This window comes from Moschus berezovskii, chromosome 3 (genome assembly GCF_049115385.1).
Source record: "Moschus berezovskii isolate FMDL1 chromosome 3, NW_MosBer_1.0, whole genome shotgun sequence".
NCBI lineage: Eukaryota > Metazoa > Chordata > Mammalia > Artiodactyla > Moschidae > Moschus > Moschus berezovskii.
Window position 1 is genome coordinate 71,684,218 of NC_142462.1, and position 17,591 is coordinate 71,701,808.

At 40.8% G+C, this 17,591-nt stretch overlaps 1 protein-coding gene across 1 annotated transcript in view; it reads right to left on the reverse strand.

Moving 5' to 3' along the window:
• BMPER (BMP binding endothelial regulator) overlaps positions 1–17,591 on the reverse strand; it is a 261,662-nt gene that overhangs the window by 66,402 nt on the left and 177,669 nt on the right. Inside the window, exons 12-13 of the mRNA XM_055420892.2 lie at positions 10,739–11,068; positions 3,729–4,065 (exon numbers count right to left, since the gene is read on the reverse strand). Of these exons, the coding sequence (XP_055276867.1) occupies positions 3,729–4,065; positions 10,739–11,068 (667 nt within the window). The remainder of the gene's footprint in view (positions 1–3,728; positions 4,066–10,738; positions 11,069–17,591) is intronic.

Sequence of the window (17,591 nt, forward strand, 5' to 3'; positions counted from 1 at the left end):
CCTTTCATGACATCAAGGCATATCTCTCTAGTTCGATATTGGCTCATAAAAAAGATCACAGCACTTAACACACAATATTGACAGCTTCGTTTTAGAAATTCCAACAATGACACAAAATATGCAGGAAAAAACTTACATGTGTGGAATGTCATGTGATAGCTATTTTCTTCTTTATTCTTTTTAATGTTACTTACATATTACACAATGAACAAGTATTATGCTCTTTTTCTGGAGTATAATTGCTTTACAATGTTGTGCTAGATTCTTCTGTACAGTGAAGTGAATCAGCTATATGTATACATATATTCCCTCCCTCATGAGCCTTCCTCCCTCCACCTCCAACCCACCCATCCAAGTCACCACAGAGCACTGAGGTGAGCTTCCTGTGCTTTACAGCAGATTCCTGCTAGCTATCTATTTCACGAACGGGCATCTGAAGTCCATGGGGTCGTAAAAAGTCAGACACAACTTAACAACTGAACAATAATTGGATATATGTCAATCCTAATCTCCCAATTTGTCCCACACTCCCCTTCTCCCACCCACTTCCATTCTCTATGTCTGCATCTATTTCTGCCCCGGAAATAGGTTCATCTGTACCGTTTTTCTAGATAAGACAAAAAATAACAATTTTTAAACATTTACAATGCAATCTTAACTTACCATATTTCATTCAATGTCACAAAAGAGAATTTTTTTTTTCATTTTTTAATTGCTCTGCAGATACATCAGTGAGACTCTATCTAACCTGTTCTCCAAAATGAGATCAGCAGAAGATACCATGTATCAGAAAAGTAAGTGGCTGAGGCGGGCAAGGTTCTCCATGAAAAAGAAGGTACACGGGATAAAGCATACTGTGCCAAGACCAGACTGCCTGTCTATCACATGCCAACATGGCACTGCCCATTGAACTCAGGCCTTGGAGGAGCACCCACCAGGTAGCTGCTGCCATGTCTAGTCTACAGACAAAGAATCTGAAGCTCAGCAAGCTGCCAGGACCACCCAGCTAGCAAGTGGCAGAGTTGAGGTTACACCCAGCCTGGAACCACCCACAATACCTTCTCAGTCCATTGCTTCTCAAAGGCTCCCTAAGGTTTGGTCCTTGCTGGAGATCGCTTGAGAATAGAATTCTCTTTCCATGTCGACCCTGTTTCTATCCTTTCTCCTGCTACATCTGTGCTTGGAAGAAAGAAATCCAAGATCTACTCAATACTGGCCACCCTTACTTGAAAATTCATGAAGATGAACCTCTCAGTTGGAGAATGAGGTCATCAACAAAGCGAGTGACAGTCAGGATCGCCCAGCTCTGCTTTCCTGAGCTCCCCTTGCCTCTTCCAGGGAGTGGCTGGCCTGGAAGGGGGCTCTGCCCTTACACCACACACAGCAGAACATAAGCTCACCTCCCACCATACTCTATCCTTCAAACCTCAGTACACAAAGATCCTGAGAGCATTCTCACAAACTCTGCAAACTCAGGCACCCAGCCCCTTACACAGTGACTCCCCCATCCCTTACTGTGCCACTGTAGCTGTTGTAGCAACTTTCAAGCGCAGAAGGCAAGCATCTGTCTGGCCACCTAACAGTTCCCATTCTCTCGGTTCATGTCAACGTCATTTCTCACAACTTCTGCCAAGGTGCTCATCATATTCCTGCTCACGGTCCAGGGATCATAATACAAAATAAATCACCAAAGAGCAAAGAAATAGAAATTTGCAAAAAGGGATGAATCTCTACAGGCCTGCTCTCCAATTTCTGCTTTCAACACATTCCTTTGAAATGGGATGAAGACCAAAGGTGTGGACTGCTAGGGTCCTGGGAGAAGTATAGCCTTTCCATTCTAATTCAGACAGAGAAGGGTCCAATCCAAATCCACGACTGGGCTAGGAGAGCATCCAAAAGAGGCCTTAACGCTGGCTAATCATTTAATTAATGATAGAAGATGCGATAGTAGCCAACAATTACACAGTGATTATTACTCTAGGACACTGGGTTAAGCAGATGTATTTATGTTCATCATCTCACGGAATCTGAATGATGCCTCTTCAAGGTAGGTTTTTTTACCATCTGCATTTCCCAGATAAGCAAACCAAGGTTTGGAGAGCTTAAATAACTGTTTAAGTTTGTAAAGTTGGGCTGGAGTTTTAGCTCAGAGAGACCACAAAGTTCTTAATTACTGTGCTCTATTGCTTCCTATTCAAGCTGCCCTGGTGGCTCAGTGGTAAAGAATCCACCTGCCAATTCAGGAGACATGGATTCGATCCCTGGGTCCAAAAGATCCCCTGGAGAAGGAAATGGCAACCCACTCTGGTATCTTTGCCTGGAGAATTAAACAGAGAGAGGAGCCTGACGGGCTATAGTCCATGGAGTCACAAAAGAGTCAGACATGACTTAGCGACTAAACAACAACTGCTTCCCATCAGACTTTCAAGTGATGGGTATTTAGTTTCAAAGTGAAGCCAGGTTTGTCTATCCAGGTGCTTAACTCACTCCAGAGTGCATTAAAGATCTTTCAATTTCAACAGACAAGGGTGAAGTCAATCTATTGGGTGGTTTAGGGAGGAGAAAGAAGGGAACCCAGAGAATTCAAATTACAACCAGAAAATGGCTTGAAGAAACTAAATACTTGAGTTGGAGCCAAATGGTTTGACAGATGCAGTCATGTTCAGGAATTTGTGATGACAGGGATCGTCCTTTTCCACCACACTTTGAGCTGACTTTATAGAACTTTATCTTTTACATCCAAAGATCAAATAAAATTTTAAAAATCACATTTAATGAGGACTAGGGGAAATAAACTGGTGGCAATTAAAGAGTAAAAATAACTTCTCTGTGGCTTCAGACCACAGGAGTTTTCTCATTTTAAGAGGCATGGGCAAATCACTTAAACAAGGCATTTTGGGGCTGTGTTCATCTCATGTTTCCTCCCACACCCAGTGGTGGTTAAAGTTATAGATAGTCACAGATCTTGAACCCATGGAATCCTGTAGTAAATGGACGTACAACCAGGCCAAATTCATCCAATCACAAATGCAACCTTGTAGCATGACTGTCAAAACCAAGTCTCCTTTGTAACCAGTTGCTTTGTATGGAAGGGGGTTAATCAGAATTAGAAAAAGTTATGGAATCCACAGTCTTAATGAGAGACCTTCTTTCCTCCACCTCTTAAGCCCTGTTTCTATACTCCTCTAACTCTGGACACAAAGTCTCATAGTTGGCTAAAATCCAAGGAACTCTCATATGGCCACCTAATTTTCTATGTGCAGATTTGTTTGGGGCCAGACCATGGGAAAGACCTGATGAACCCTTCCTCAAACCTAGAATAACCGAGCTCACTGAAATACCCAAAGGCAGCCAGAGCAATTTGAGATTCGCACTTCTGCCCTACACCATTGTATTTCAGGCCAGAATTTGGGAAGCATGCCTCAATCTTACAGTCAAGCTAACACCTGGAAAAACCCTAGGGTGTCCCTAGCTTCTCAGTGAACCTTCAGACACAAAAGCAGTCACTGATAGAAGATAACTCTGAAGTACTCCCTACAGTTTCTTACTTTGAGACATAATGTGGGACTGATCCAAGAGGAGATCAGCCTCAAGACAAGAAAGAAGTAGGGGTATTTAGACTATGCTTTGGGGGCCCTGGTACACCAAGGGATTTGACAGTTTCTGTTCCAAGGTCAAGTCTATCTCTGGTGTGTAACCCAAGCCCATTCCTGAAAGCACGTACTTACCGGTAGAAAGTAGTGTAGTCCACAGTTGAGTGGCAGGTCTGAAATTCCCAGGATTTGAGTTTCTGGCATTCTCGATGGGCTCTAAGCTTTACCTTCACTGTCCCTTGACACAGTTCAGGTACTGGTTTTCTCTGGGGTCTGTTACAGAACTCATTGGACTCCACTCTCCAGGACTCGGCAAAGTCATCCACATCAAACTTGAAGCTTCCATCTCCACCAATTAAGTCATCACGCTTATGTCCATTGTAGTTGCCACAAAGACCACAGAGTTTGCCCTTGAGATGGGGGGCAGCCATGACTTCTACAAAACTGTCTCCATCCCAGGATATTTCCAAACCTAGAGGAAACAAGGAGCAATCACTCTTGAATCCGCCAGTAGTTTTTAAGTATAGATTCTTATACAGTACATTTGACTGTCCTCTAACAAGGAACACTAAGGACCTCACTGCAACTTTGATTACCTTTCAGTCTCTCCACATGAAACATTGTGTGATACAACACAAAGCAGTTACTGGGGCTCAGAACTTATTAAAGGTATGAGGTTTGCCCTTACAATGTTATCTTACGTAGTGTGACTTACAGATGATTCTTCACTGACCATGTTACTCTAGGGTTTATATTTTTGCCCTTTTTCAGAGTAATTGTCTTGGTTCACATGTTTTCATTTACCCAACAACTACTACAATGTGGACATAGAAAGATAACAAAGATGATAATTTGCAATGTAATTTTCTCTTTATCTAATATTCCCCCCATATGATGATATTTAGAGCCAAGTGAAAATTTCCAAATTATTTGCCATAGTGGAAGTATTAAAGTAATAAATATAAAACTTCCGAACACATCCTCTTCAAAGGACAACACTCATACAAATGAAAACATTTGCCTCATTATTTTACAGTCATCAATGAGATACACACAGCTGTTTAATCCATGCTTCCATGGTTGAGATGTCATGAGACCTAGATTGGGGTCTCCATGCATACCTGGGCTGATCATAAGCTTCAATATTTGAGCAAGCATGGAGGCTACCAGGCCACAGGTCAAAATTCCTCATGTGCTGGACAGAATTACCTGGACAGCACTGTTCACTGAGAAAATGATCTTCACTCCACAAGGCTGAGAACATAATCCCCTCTTGGTTTGCTGAACTGACCATCTAAACAGTTGGAGAATTTGAGGACATTCATTTTCTCCAGACCTACTAGCCCTGAGTGTCTAGGATTTACTGTAACAAGTGACCCCACTGAAGAGTGGAATTTCTGTCATGGGTCGGACAGCCAGGCTCTGCTGTCACACAGCACAGATCAGTTTGATCAGGATGTCAGGGAGAAATGATGCAGGATGTGAACACAGTACCCATAAGACAAAGGAGAGGGTTTCATGAAGAATCTTTCGAGGATCAACCCAGAGCAAATGATGATTCTGATATTAACATTTTCTTTATATCTCAAGTGTGTGGTGGAAGCTTGTCTTACTGTTCTCCTGGTAATATCTTGGCAGTGCCTGAGCCACCCAGTGAATGGATGAACCAGGTACCAGCGCTGTAGATGAGCACAAGGGGACATCTACAACAGGTCGCAGTGCATTTCTGCCCTGGGACTCCTCCTTACTCACTGTCACTGTCTCCTGAGAGTGACAGCCCACAAAGAAAGCTCTGTTTTAACAGAAAAAATAGAAAATATCCCCAGCTGTGTGTTTTCAATCTTACCCTCTTGGATTTCTGACAAAACCTAGTCTTTGATTTAGTCCTTTCTGAGTATCCAGAGAGAGAGTCTTTTTTTTTTTTTAGAAGACTTTATCTTTGTTCCTGAAGGATCAATATTAGCCTGATGAGTAAATGCTTAGAAGATGCTCAGAAGTTGGGAGATAAGGTGGTGATGAGAAGGAAGAAAGAGGTGGGGAGGGATGGAATGGATCTTGTCTGAATATAAAATTGGCATAAGGCAACATTAGAGTGATGTAAGATTAGCAGGAAACACCCAGAAGTAAGATGCTACAGTTAATATTCCCTAAGCCAATATTCTAAAGCCAATATTCCTCTGGTCATGGTCCTAGAGGAGAGAAACCTGGCCAAAGAGCATTCTGTGAGCAGGCCACACAACTGACATAAGAGAGACTTACAGATCTGCTTTAGGGGAAATTATTGGTAGAATAAACCAGTGGTCTAAAACCAGATTTCTCAAGAAATAAACCGAAAGAGTCACATGGAAATCACGTACAGTACATGAAAAGAATGGAAGCATTCTCCGCCCAAGGCAAAGGTAGAGAAGGTTTCTTGGTCAGGAGAAGCAACTCAGTTTCGAAAGCAACTGAATAAAATTTGGTAAAAAGAAGGAAAGAAGGTCATAAGAAAGTCTCTTTTGGGCTTTGGGAGTAACAGTGAAGAGAAGACAATGATGGGGCAAGGTGATCAGAGCAAGAACATGCTGCTAGTCTCTCCACACACTGGACTGATCGCCGGTGAGGATCTCAAACACTGGGTCAATTCTAACAATCACAACTACTGTATAAAACAATTTCTATTTCTTCATGCCCCATCATCGAACACATTATCTGGCACATAGTATATTCTCACTAAATGAATTAATTACCCTGTAAATTGATACAATGAGTCGGCAAAGCCAAAGAAATTTGTGAATTTCATGCCAGTTAAGACACTGAAATAACATTTTGAAAAAAGACAAGCAAACTATAATTTGATTTGTAATATACTCTCTAAGGTATAGAAGAAACTTGACCTCATACTCCTGTAACTAGGCAGCTGCCCAGCCAGAGAAACGAAGGGAGAAAATCAATTCCATACAATGTTCTAACTTTTAGAGCATAATTCCAAAGATTTTCCACCTTGCAAAATTTTCCAAATTGCAAATCTCTTTCCTAGACAGCAGGCAAACGCTCTTCCAAGTGCCACATTGGTTGAGAATTTACATCCAAAGGATCTCCAGCAAAATTACTGGCAGTGATACAATAAATTTGAGATTTTGGGCAACTGAGTTCATGGGAATTCAACTCACAGGGAACAAGTCAGCCATTCTTTCTTTGCAATAGACTGGTGGTTCCTGCATGCTTAAGAAAATGCAGGCCCACTGTGTTTTAAATATACTCTTCTCAAGACTCTGGGCTTCTCCAGTTGCTCAGATGATGAAGAATCTGCAATGCAGAAGGCTCAAGTTCGATCTCTGGGTCAGGAAGATTCCCTGGAAAAGGGAATGGCTACCCATTCCAATATTCTTGGGGTTTCCCTGGTGGCTTAGATGGTAAAGATTCTGCCGACAAGGCAGGAGGCTTGGGTTAGATCCCTGTATCAGTAATATTCCTATCCACTCCAGTATTCTTGCCTGGTGAATTCCATGGATAGAAGAGCCTGGCAAGCTACACACAGTCCATGGGGTCGTAAAGAGTCAGACACGACAAATGACTAACACTTTTGCTTTTTTTCTCAAGACTCTTGACATCTCTTTCATGAAACACAGTCCTCAAAGTAAGAGAATAATTTGTAATTCACTCTCTTTTCCTCCTCTTTTTATCATTATGTTAAGAGGATATTCACAGAACAATGTTAGGTTTCCTATTGTGTATGGATGACTTACTTGAATACAGACGACTTTGTCTATTCTTATATCATATACACATGTATTTGCATGGTTATTTTTACTCTCTACATGAGTAAAATCCATGCAAAGTAAATTGCAGTAGTGACAGGCAAAAAAAAAATGAATAAGTTGTAATTGAAAAACACATTGCTTTTCCAAAAGAGATTTTAAATAGGAATCTTATGAAATGAAAATGCCATGGAAGTGTTTGAGGGTTTGGGGTTAGTCTTTTCTGCAGCTGGGATAAGTTTCCCAACTCTTTGCATGGGAAATTGGTAGAAACAACTGGCAGTCAGAAGGCCAAAGCTGAAGCACATGTCTCATCTGGGATGTGAGCAGCAGCTGCATTCCTTCCACTGGATGAAGAGTCTTCCAATTTTCCTTTTCACCAGTGAATGTTTTACCAACCTGTTTTTCACCCTTCAAGTGTGTGAACTGGCTCCAGATTACTAATTTTTTTTTTGGTGGGAAAGTTGTCGGTCTTTTATTTTGTGGTTGCTTTTGTTTATTTGCTTTTGGTTGTTATTGTTGCTTTTGCTGCAGTCCACTTTTAAGTGAGAGGAAGTGCAGAATCTGTAGACATACCAAAGTGATGCTTAAAAGTGGAGAATTTGTTCTGCTTAGAGTTTATACCAAAGGAATACGTGCGTGTGTGTGTGTGTGTGTGTGTGTAGGGAAGCCTCACATGCTGCTGTTCATAGGGTTGCAATGAGTTGGACACAACTTAGCGACTGAACAGCAACAACATATATATGCTCCAGGTTCCTCAGATGTGGAGTTTTACCAAAAGTAGAATACAAAGCCACACTCCCACATGTTAATACTTTCAGGTGGATCTGACGTAACTCTTTCAGGTGGAGTTGATGAAGTGAACAGATGGCAGAAAGGAAATATTTTAAATGATTCGCTAAGTGCCGAGAGTTGGGCAGGGGAGAGAGGGGAGTTGTGACAGGAAGAAGCAGAGCTTTCTCAAGCTACCAGACCTTGCTTTGCCTTCGGTACTACCCCAGTTGTTATTAGATATGTAACTACTGCTTAATTCCAGCCAAGCTACACAGCCTCCTGTGCTCTTCTGCCAAAAGATTCTATCATGAAGTGCTGAGTCTATAAACCACAGGGGCAGGGAGTCATTTGTCTCCATCTCCCACCTTACACCTGCAGTCTTGATTTAAACGGCTATTTCAAAGAAACATCCTTTGATCACCTGAGCTTATGAAAAAAAAATATGGAGGAAGAACAAACATTCAAAGGATATACCGTGATATTTGAGAGAGACAATCAATAGGTAATAAAAATGAAAACATCCCTAAGGGGTAGTACAAACTGAGACTTGGGGACCAGAGTAGAAAGGACTATTGTCTGGAAATGGAACTGCTCCATTCAAAAGGTAATTTCAAAGCAATCTGAGCACCCAGAGATATATGGTTCTTCCCTAGGAAGCAGAAAGTGTGTGCCCTCGTGTGCTACAGGAAGTTGGTCACCTGGTATTAAGGGTACCACATAAATTAGCTGCATCATGGCAAGAGAGATGGAAAAAAGAAGACAAACTGTAAAACAGAACTCAAGGCCTAGAAGAGTTAAATTCACTAATCCAATTATGGCATTTATGATCTATTATTATTTTCTTAGCAGCCTCATCCTTTTGCTCATTTTCACCATGTGAAGTCCTTACAAAGAGTACACTTATTCCATAAGGTATTGCCAGCTGTGAGAGGAACAGTACTGAACCTCCTCAACTGTTAGTAATTTTGAATACGCAGAATTCCTTTGAGAATTGGGTTGTGGCTGACTAATAATTTCCATATCAGTAGAATCCATTATGTTCATCCGGCATGCAAAAAGATAAACAAGGTACTTCTAATAAGTACTGTGTAATAATAGGTCATTTTGTGTCCATTTTACATGAAGCCACAAATTGTTGCCTCCTTCAAAGAGATGAGCTGAGGCCTACATGTGCATCGTGACATGTCATTTGAATGTTAACAACTGGTGTCTGCATTTTCTGGGGTGGATTAATCCCTCTGAAGTTGAAAGAACAGAACTCTTCACATCTACCACTTTCAAAGTGAACATTCTTCTCTATAGAACGTTTGAATACATTAATATTTAACATTTCTCACTGAAACCATGTCACACTCTTAAATAAAAATCTCCGTGGGTTTCTCTTTGGTTTCCTGCCTTTGTTTAGCTAAGCTGGCATTTCATCAGCTCAAATCAATTTACTGAATATATTTTGACTTGAACTGAAAACAACAGGGTTCTGAAAGTACCATGGAGAACAGTCTCTGCAGTCCCTCAAAAGTGCCTGCTCTATCAAATGTTTCCCTTTCTGATACATATTAGGTAAAGAAACTGGAACCCAAGTGATGCTTTTACATTGTTAAATTCTCGTCAATGCAGAAATTAAAAAAATATATATATGCTGACTTCCTCAAATATCATGCTTAAAGAAATAGCATGCTAAGAGGACACACAGTTCAATATCCAACTGACAATGCACAAACCAAAGGCAGCATGGAAGGAACCACTCACAATATCATATAAAATGTGTGAACAAACTGAATTCATTCCTTGGGGCTGATAATGAAGGGTTGAGTTCTGCTTCTAAGATGTCTCTCTCAAGCAACATCTCACAGACAAGAATGTGGGCCTCTGTTAACCCCTAGGAGTCACCTATTAGCAACTATGAACAGTTTGACTTAGGGGGAATGTATCTGACAGTGGAGTGGCAACAGAGTCCAGCAAGTCTCAGGCAATATGTGATGCTGAGACAAGGTCATGAGCCCTTGGCTGGAGAAAGTGCTTTCAGAGCAAGCATCCTAAGTGTCTTCCAGCAGGAGCTGACAGTTGTACCCATCAACTCAATAAGCAGCCTTCCCCAGGTCCAGAATGGACAGGACTGCTCCTCACACAGCCCATCATCCCCATTCCCATATGCACACCCACACATTTGCTGTTTGCTTTTGAGGATTCCCTCCTTCTTGGACAGATGTTAACAAGGAAACACTCTTTCTCACAGATGTGAAACTGCACATGACTAGCTGAGCTAGGAAAGACACTGACAATTCCAAGCTGGACATCAATGACCTAAAATAGCAACACAGCATGAGACAGTGGTTATCCGGAGAGAACAACTGCTATTTTCGGAATGAGGATGAAAAGACACTGGATGTGGACAGATCGCGAGTTGCGGGCGACCGGTGTCAGACTGCAAGGCTCCTCGGTATGCCAGTTTTCTCCAGCTCTTTTGTGGCATCTGGAGAATGAGGCAACCCCTGCAGTCAGGGGACTTCTCTGCCTCTGTTTTTCCTCCACGGAGGAGGAGGGGGAGCAGCGGCAGCTCCTGGGCACCAGTTGGTGAGACAGAGGGAAGCGCCAGAGGTACCCAGAAGGCCCTTGCTTCTGAAAGCCCACCTGCTTTGGTCGTCACTTTCAAGAGGTAGCCGTCCAGGTCGATGTGGAACTGCGGCGCGTGGCAGGGCAGCGCGATGCGCGAGCCGTTCCAGCGCACCGTCAGGTGCTGCTGGAGGCTGACGGTGCCGGCGCCCAGCACCAGGTCCACCGACTTGGTCCAGGAGAAGGAGCGGGTCCTGCGCGCGTCGTTCTTCACCAGCACCTGAAAGGGCGAGGCAGGGGAGGAGCAGTCTTTTGTCAACACGTACTGACACGTCCCCTGAAAGTTAAATGTCCGTCCGTCAAAAGTGTTGTAGTGGGGGTCTCCGAACACCGTGCAGACGCCGGGCTCTGCGGATGAGTGAGAGACAAAAGCAGGTCATAAACCGAGCACAGGATTCAAAGAGAAAAAACAGGGGTCTCTGCAATAAACCTGATAGGGGCACCTGCCAGGTAAAGGGAGGGCCTGAGCAGAGATGCACTAAGGAAAATCAACTTAAAAAAAAAAGTTCGGTTGTTCCAAAAGTTTGTACCAAATCTCATAGGTTATGAAGTACTTCTGGTGCTTTTATACTTAAAAGTTACTTATAACACTTCTGAATTTTTAAAGCATCTCTATTTTAGAGCCTTGATATGCTTCTATGGTCTTAATGTCAAGGTTAGAGAAACGAAACTAGGTTGATTTTGTAAACAGAACTGGCCGAATTTCATAATCTATATAAATGAGAACAAAATATAAATAAAAGGCAGCAGCATATATGACAATTCATCAAAGCAACAATATTGTTTCCTTTTAACTGACTCAAAAAATCAGGGAACATGGTATAGTAAATGTTATTCATGGACTTACAAAATTATTATATTCAACACTCATATATTTCTAAGGACAGATAAACAGACTTGCCAAACAGATACATGTTTAATGTTGTTAAGAAACAAAACACTGATAAAACTGTCTCTGTATATTTTCTAGAAATACAAGCCTCCTATATTTTGATCTTTGTATTCAAAATAAAAAGTTGGATAAAAAATAAATTGTAAAACCCATCATTTATTAAGTTTAAGAAATTTCAATGAATTCATCACTTCAAAATACCAGTAATACCAATACTTATGAGACCCAAGTAAAGTCTTACGCTTTAGGGCATTCCAAAGGTTTATATAGAAAATTAAATATCATTTCTTTTTTTTTAAACAAAATTTGACATTGTTTTGCTTCCCATATAAAGATATTTTATCTGTTTTAAAGAAGGCATACACAACCAGGAAATGAGAAATTCAGAGAAATTAGTCTGAACTAAAATAAAAGATCAGTTTCTAGGACAGGTCAAAAACATGACACTATCTCATATAAATAATAATTCTGAAGATGTAAGGGAAAAATGAAGCATCCATAGGGAGGAAGGATGTGCCAACAGATCTGGTAGGACCAACTGGATCCAAAGCAAACATTTGCTTTTAATTTCTAAAGTGTCTGGAAATTAATGTTGTTTTATGATACTTTATGTCCTTTCATATGTCAATTTCATGTGACTCCACATAAATCAGATGTATTGGGAATTTTATAAATTACTTACTTGTCTAAGTTAGCCTTTCTTGTCAACATTTAATAAAGACTCACAGAACTGATCGTTTCTGATATGTAGGTTTCAATTAATACTTTAAGGATTGTAGAAAAGGCATTACTTAGGGGAAAAAGGTGGGAGAGAAAGCTTGAAAGCTCAGCAGCAACATTTTAATTCACCCTCCATTTCAATTTCTTTTTTATCTTTTTTTATGGTTGCTTTTTCAGTATGACTCCAATTTTGCTCAGTTTGTTGCATCACACGGCACCCAGTCCCCACTTTCCAAATCCTATACCCACATCCAGCTAGTTTTCCCACCTATCTAACCACTCCATACTGCATTTTCCAGTCCCCTCTCTATGTTATTACTTTCCAAATTGTCATATTATACATTTCTCTCACATTCTGATGAATGGAATCCCTCCCTGGTAAGAGAATGGTGCTTTCTGGTTGATAGGAAGCAAGGAAGTTCTTTGGGACACCCCAAGTGGCATCCGGAGAAGTATAGTTCAAAGTTAATACTAGCACATGCCACAAAACAACTAAATGTTAACCTGACCACCAGATGCACCAGATTCAAGCAAAGGGCTTTTTCAGAGTTTTTAATGCCACATACTCAACAAGAAAACCCAGAAATAATCAAAGCTTTTGAGCTCTTGAGCTCGTAACAGATGGATTTCAGCTTGCAACAGCCAAGACATAAATGAAGGAGCTGAAATTATACTCCTGAGAAATCCTCTCTCTGCTGTTGAGCAGGCACAGGGAATCCCTATATTTCTGCCCGGAGTCTACAGGGGACATCGTATGACTTCTCCAGGTGTTCTGACTCCAGCTGCATCAAAATTATCACTAACAAACACAGTAACAGCAAACATTTACCAAGAATTCACTACACACCTTAGCACTGTTCTCCATGCCTACTGATTATGGACACACTGTAAGAAAATGGATATTTAGATTTTCTCCTAACATTAAACAAAGAGCTAAGCCTTTGGCAGTAAATCCATAAAGTTAACTATTATATAGTCATTGAAAAAGCTTGTAATTAATGTTAGTGATTGAAGAAATACTTATGTTAGATGAAAAACAGGAAACCAAATTCTATCTATATGACAAATCTTGACCGTGTTAAAATAAATATCCAAACACCTACAAACCCTAAAATTATAAGCTGAGGTTGTTTCTTAGTGGTAGAACTATGAGTGATATTTTTTTTGTCTGCCTTACGCTTTTCTGTTTTCATCTTTGTTGACCTTTTGTTTTAAGAGTCCAAGTGTGGGTATATGTCAATAAGGTAAATTACATGACAAACTAAATCCTCAAAGAAGCAACAGAAAATATACTGCCTGAAGCTTGGCCCAGGAGTCCTGGGAAAAGCTGAGCTGAATGGTAGCTGGGCAGGGAGCAGTGAGGGACATCCAGAGATACCAGGCAAGGGAAATTATGTCTGAGCAGGGCTATCAGGAAAGATATTTTTCAAGAGGCCCTAACTTGGGGAAGAGAAGGGTTTGAAGAACAGGATGATTTTCTTTGTAACGGCAAAACAGAAGAAGCCAACAAAAATTCACGAGGAAGAAGATGCCTGAGAAGTACATGCTGCATTTGGGGGCTTTGTATCCTGAACTAAAATAATTTTGAAACCTCAGCCCTTTTTCCTGTCGGCTCCAGGTCCCTATGCCAGATCCTGCAAAAACAGCAAACTCGTGCACTGGAGAATAACTGAAGGTGAGAATCTCAGGGTTACCAAATCTGCCTCTCTGAAAAGGAAAAGAGAAAGCTAGAGAAATACTTAGGGGACAAAAATGAACGCTGTATCCACATATAATTTTTGTTCAGCAGACCCAGTAAAATGAGCCACAGTCCAAGACATCCTGATGTCTAGTCACATTCTTCTGGGAAGCCTGGAGTGATAGAGCTGAACAAACAGACCCTTCCATAGCTATCCTTGCTTGAGTATATTTAAGTCAGAGGATGGGAAAATGTCAGTTTACAAGCAGCAGTATGTGTTTTCATGGTCCTTTAAGTCAAATCATCAGATGTCATTTTTATTTTGGTTTGTTTTCAGTAATACGTATACAATGTCTAGGCACTGGAAAAAAAGATTAGAAGTGCATAAACCCAAATACTAAGAATTTTTTTTTCTCTTAGGTAATGAAATTATGTGTGTTATTTATTTTCCTCTTTCTTATTTATGTGTATATACATTATTATTTACATTTTATTCTTTACAATCACTATGTATACTCTTGGAATAAGGACATTTGCTTTAAAAAATTAAAAGTACTGAATTAAAATGTATCTCTTTGATGTTGCATACTTTAATAAGAAAGCTAGGAGAATTATGTCAGTCAAGCTGCTTCTAGAAAAAGAATTCCAGTGTTTTGCTTTTATCCTCATCAGGTACATTTATTTCTGCCATGAGTATATTTACTCTAATAAGATGCCTTCCTTCTGAGAGCAGTGATTATTCTCAAAACATCCATCAGTGAAAATTAAGGGGAAAGTGTACAACTTCATTGGAGGTGGGCATGGAAACCCACTCCAGTATTTGTGCCTGGTGAAGCCCATGGACAGAGGAGCCTGATGGGCCACAGTCCATGGCATCACAAAGAGTTGGACATGACTGAAGTGACTAAGCACACATGTATGCGTACAACTTCATGTCATAAAAAAATAAGAGAAATTGAGAAGATTCTAACCAGCGTCCCCCAGAATACAATAAAACAAAAACAGAAAAGCATAAGGATAAAAAAAAGTATCATTCACGGTTCCACCACCAAGAAATAATCCCTGTTTACTATTTTGGGGTGTGGTGGGGGTGTGTGTGTATGTTTGTGTACATTTTTAACAAAGTTAAGGTTATCTTGTACATGAAATTTTACTTCCTCTTCACTTACATAACATTTCCCCAGTCACTAAAGTCACTTTGAAATCACAGAAGGTGACTTTCATTCTCAGCCCAGTAGTATCTCTGTGAACAGAATCATCTCTCCAACTCCTGGCACCACACACCACACAGATCAGTACATTTCCAGAGCAGTGTTCTAACCACGAGGAAGTCTATCAAATAAAAACATGGCCTTCAACTTTCCTCCACATCAACTGCAGCAAAATGGGCCCTGTGGAATTCCAGGGCCACTGGTTCATGCAGGGCCCCCTGGGAACCCCAGGTGGGTAAGAGCTGTGATGATGCCAAGTTTGGGTCAAGAACCAGGAAAGGCTGGGATTAGAAACACTGCCCTGAACACAAGCCCTTATGCTGTTTGTCTAGGCTCCTCTTGACATGATGTAAGCCTCCAATATAAACAGACCCAGCAGGAACTAAACTTCCCCGTGCAGGAGGCTCTGGCCTCGCTCAGAGGTGTCCCTGACAGCTGCTTCCCCGACGGGGCCTGCAAAGCCAACAGAAGCTCCACCGAGGGGCACCTGGATTCCTTTCAGATTTTACACCCTTGGCTTTTTAAATCAAAACTTAATCTGACTTTACTGTGTGAATATGGGGGAAGGGCACAGTAAGTCTCTTTCCACTCATCCCTAATCCACCAGACAGACTTACAAATCTACAAATAAAAAGCTGATTTTTAAAAAAGTTGAATAGGCACCTGAAACTAATTAAAAAAAAAAAAGATTTGATAGAGAGAATGCGAAGAATGTAAATTTTTTTTCACATAACTTCCATAACCTCAAATCCTTACCAACCTCAAGCAGAAGAGCAAAGGTCACACCCTCCCCAACCTTTGAGATCTAATAAAAACTAAATTTATCCCTAAAGCCCTGGCTGACATCCTGTGTGCAGCCTCCCCACCTGAGCCCAGGGCTACCCCACCTCTCACCTTGGCTGTGCACTGGCCATGCTTGCCCACACCTCACAGTTCACAGCACCGGAATTCTTCAGCTTCTGGTTCATGTACCAACTCCCCATGCCTCAGCCAAAGTCAATTCTCTTTCTTCTAAGTCCCCAAAGCAAAACTGACCACATGGCTCAGATTTTCTGAGATGGTCAACTTCAAATACTCTATCCTATAGTCACATTATGTTTTTCAGTTTGAGGGTTAAAAATATGGTCACCAAACCCACAGTCTGCTTATGAAGAAGCACTTTCTACCCTAGCTCTGGTACTTCAATTTTTTTAATTTTTAAAATTTAGGTAAAATTGACCTATAATTTCATATTAGTTTTGTGTGTACAATGTAATAATTCTCTGTTTGCATTCATTTTGAAATTATAACCACAAGTCTAGTTAACATCACTCACCTTTCATGGTTGCTGCTGCTGCTGCTAAGTCACTTCAGTCGTGTCCGACTCTGTGTGACCCCATAGACGGCAGCCCATCAGGCTCCCCCGTCCCTGGGATTCTCCAGGCAAGAACACTGGAGTGGGTTGCCATTTCCTTCTCCAATGCAGGAAAGTGAAAAGTGAAAGTGAAGTCACTCAGTCATGTCTGACTCGTAGCGACCCCATGAACTGCAGCCTACCAGGCTCCTCCGTCCATGGGATTTTCTAGGCAAGAGTACGGGAGTGGCTTGCCATTGCCTTCTCCGCCTTTCATGGTTACAATTTTTTTTTTTTCTTGTGATGACCCTATTGTTAACTATGGTTCCTTTTTACCATAGCTTTTAGTTATAATGTATTTTTAATGCCTAAACCAGGCCTTAAACTCCTTACACATAAATTCTGTGTATACTTCTCAGTGCCTGACACACTTCCTTGTACACTGGAGGATCTACCTTAATATTGGATAAATGGATTTATCTATGCATTACCAACAGCAATGACTAGTATAATCCATATTTGATATCAAATATTTTCTAAATGAAAGGTTAATTAATTAAAGATATTTCAGTAGGAAAAATATATTGCCCCCACTGAACTCATAAAAATTGTTAAGTCTGATAAATGGTGTACAGCAAATAATTTAATAGAATTTTGCTTAATCAATTAATTAGTTGAATTATGAACAAATTATCCTGGGTAATCCAGGAAGAACAGATGCTATCACAAGTGTCCTTGTAAGTGAAGGAAAAAGGCAGAGAAGTGAGTGTCACATGATGATATGTCATGAGAAGAACTCAACTCCCCACTGCTGACTTTGAAGATGAAAGTAGGCTTCAAATCAAGGAAAATGGGCAACCTCTAGAATCTCGACTAGCATGAAAACTGATCCTCTTGAGCCTTGAGAAGGAATGCAGTTCTGCCAACACCTTGATTTGGACCCACTCAGATCCATTTCAGACTTCTAACCTCCAGGACTTGCTAAGATAATAAATGTGTACTGTTTTTAAAACACTCAGTTTGTTTACAGAGGCAAG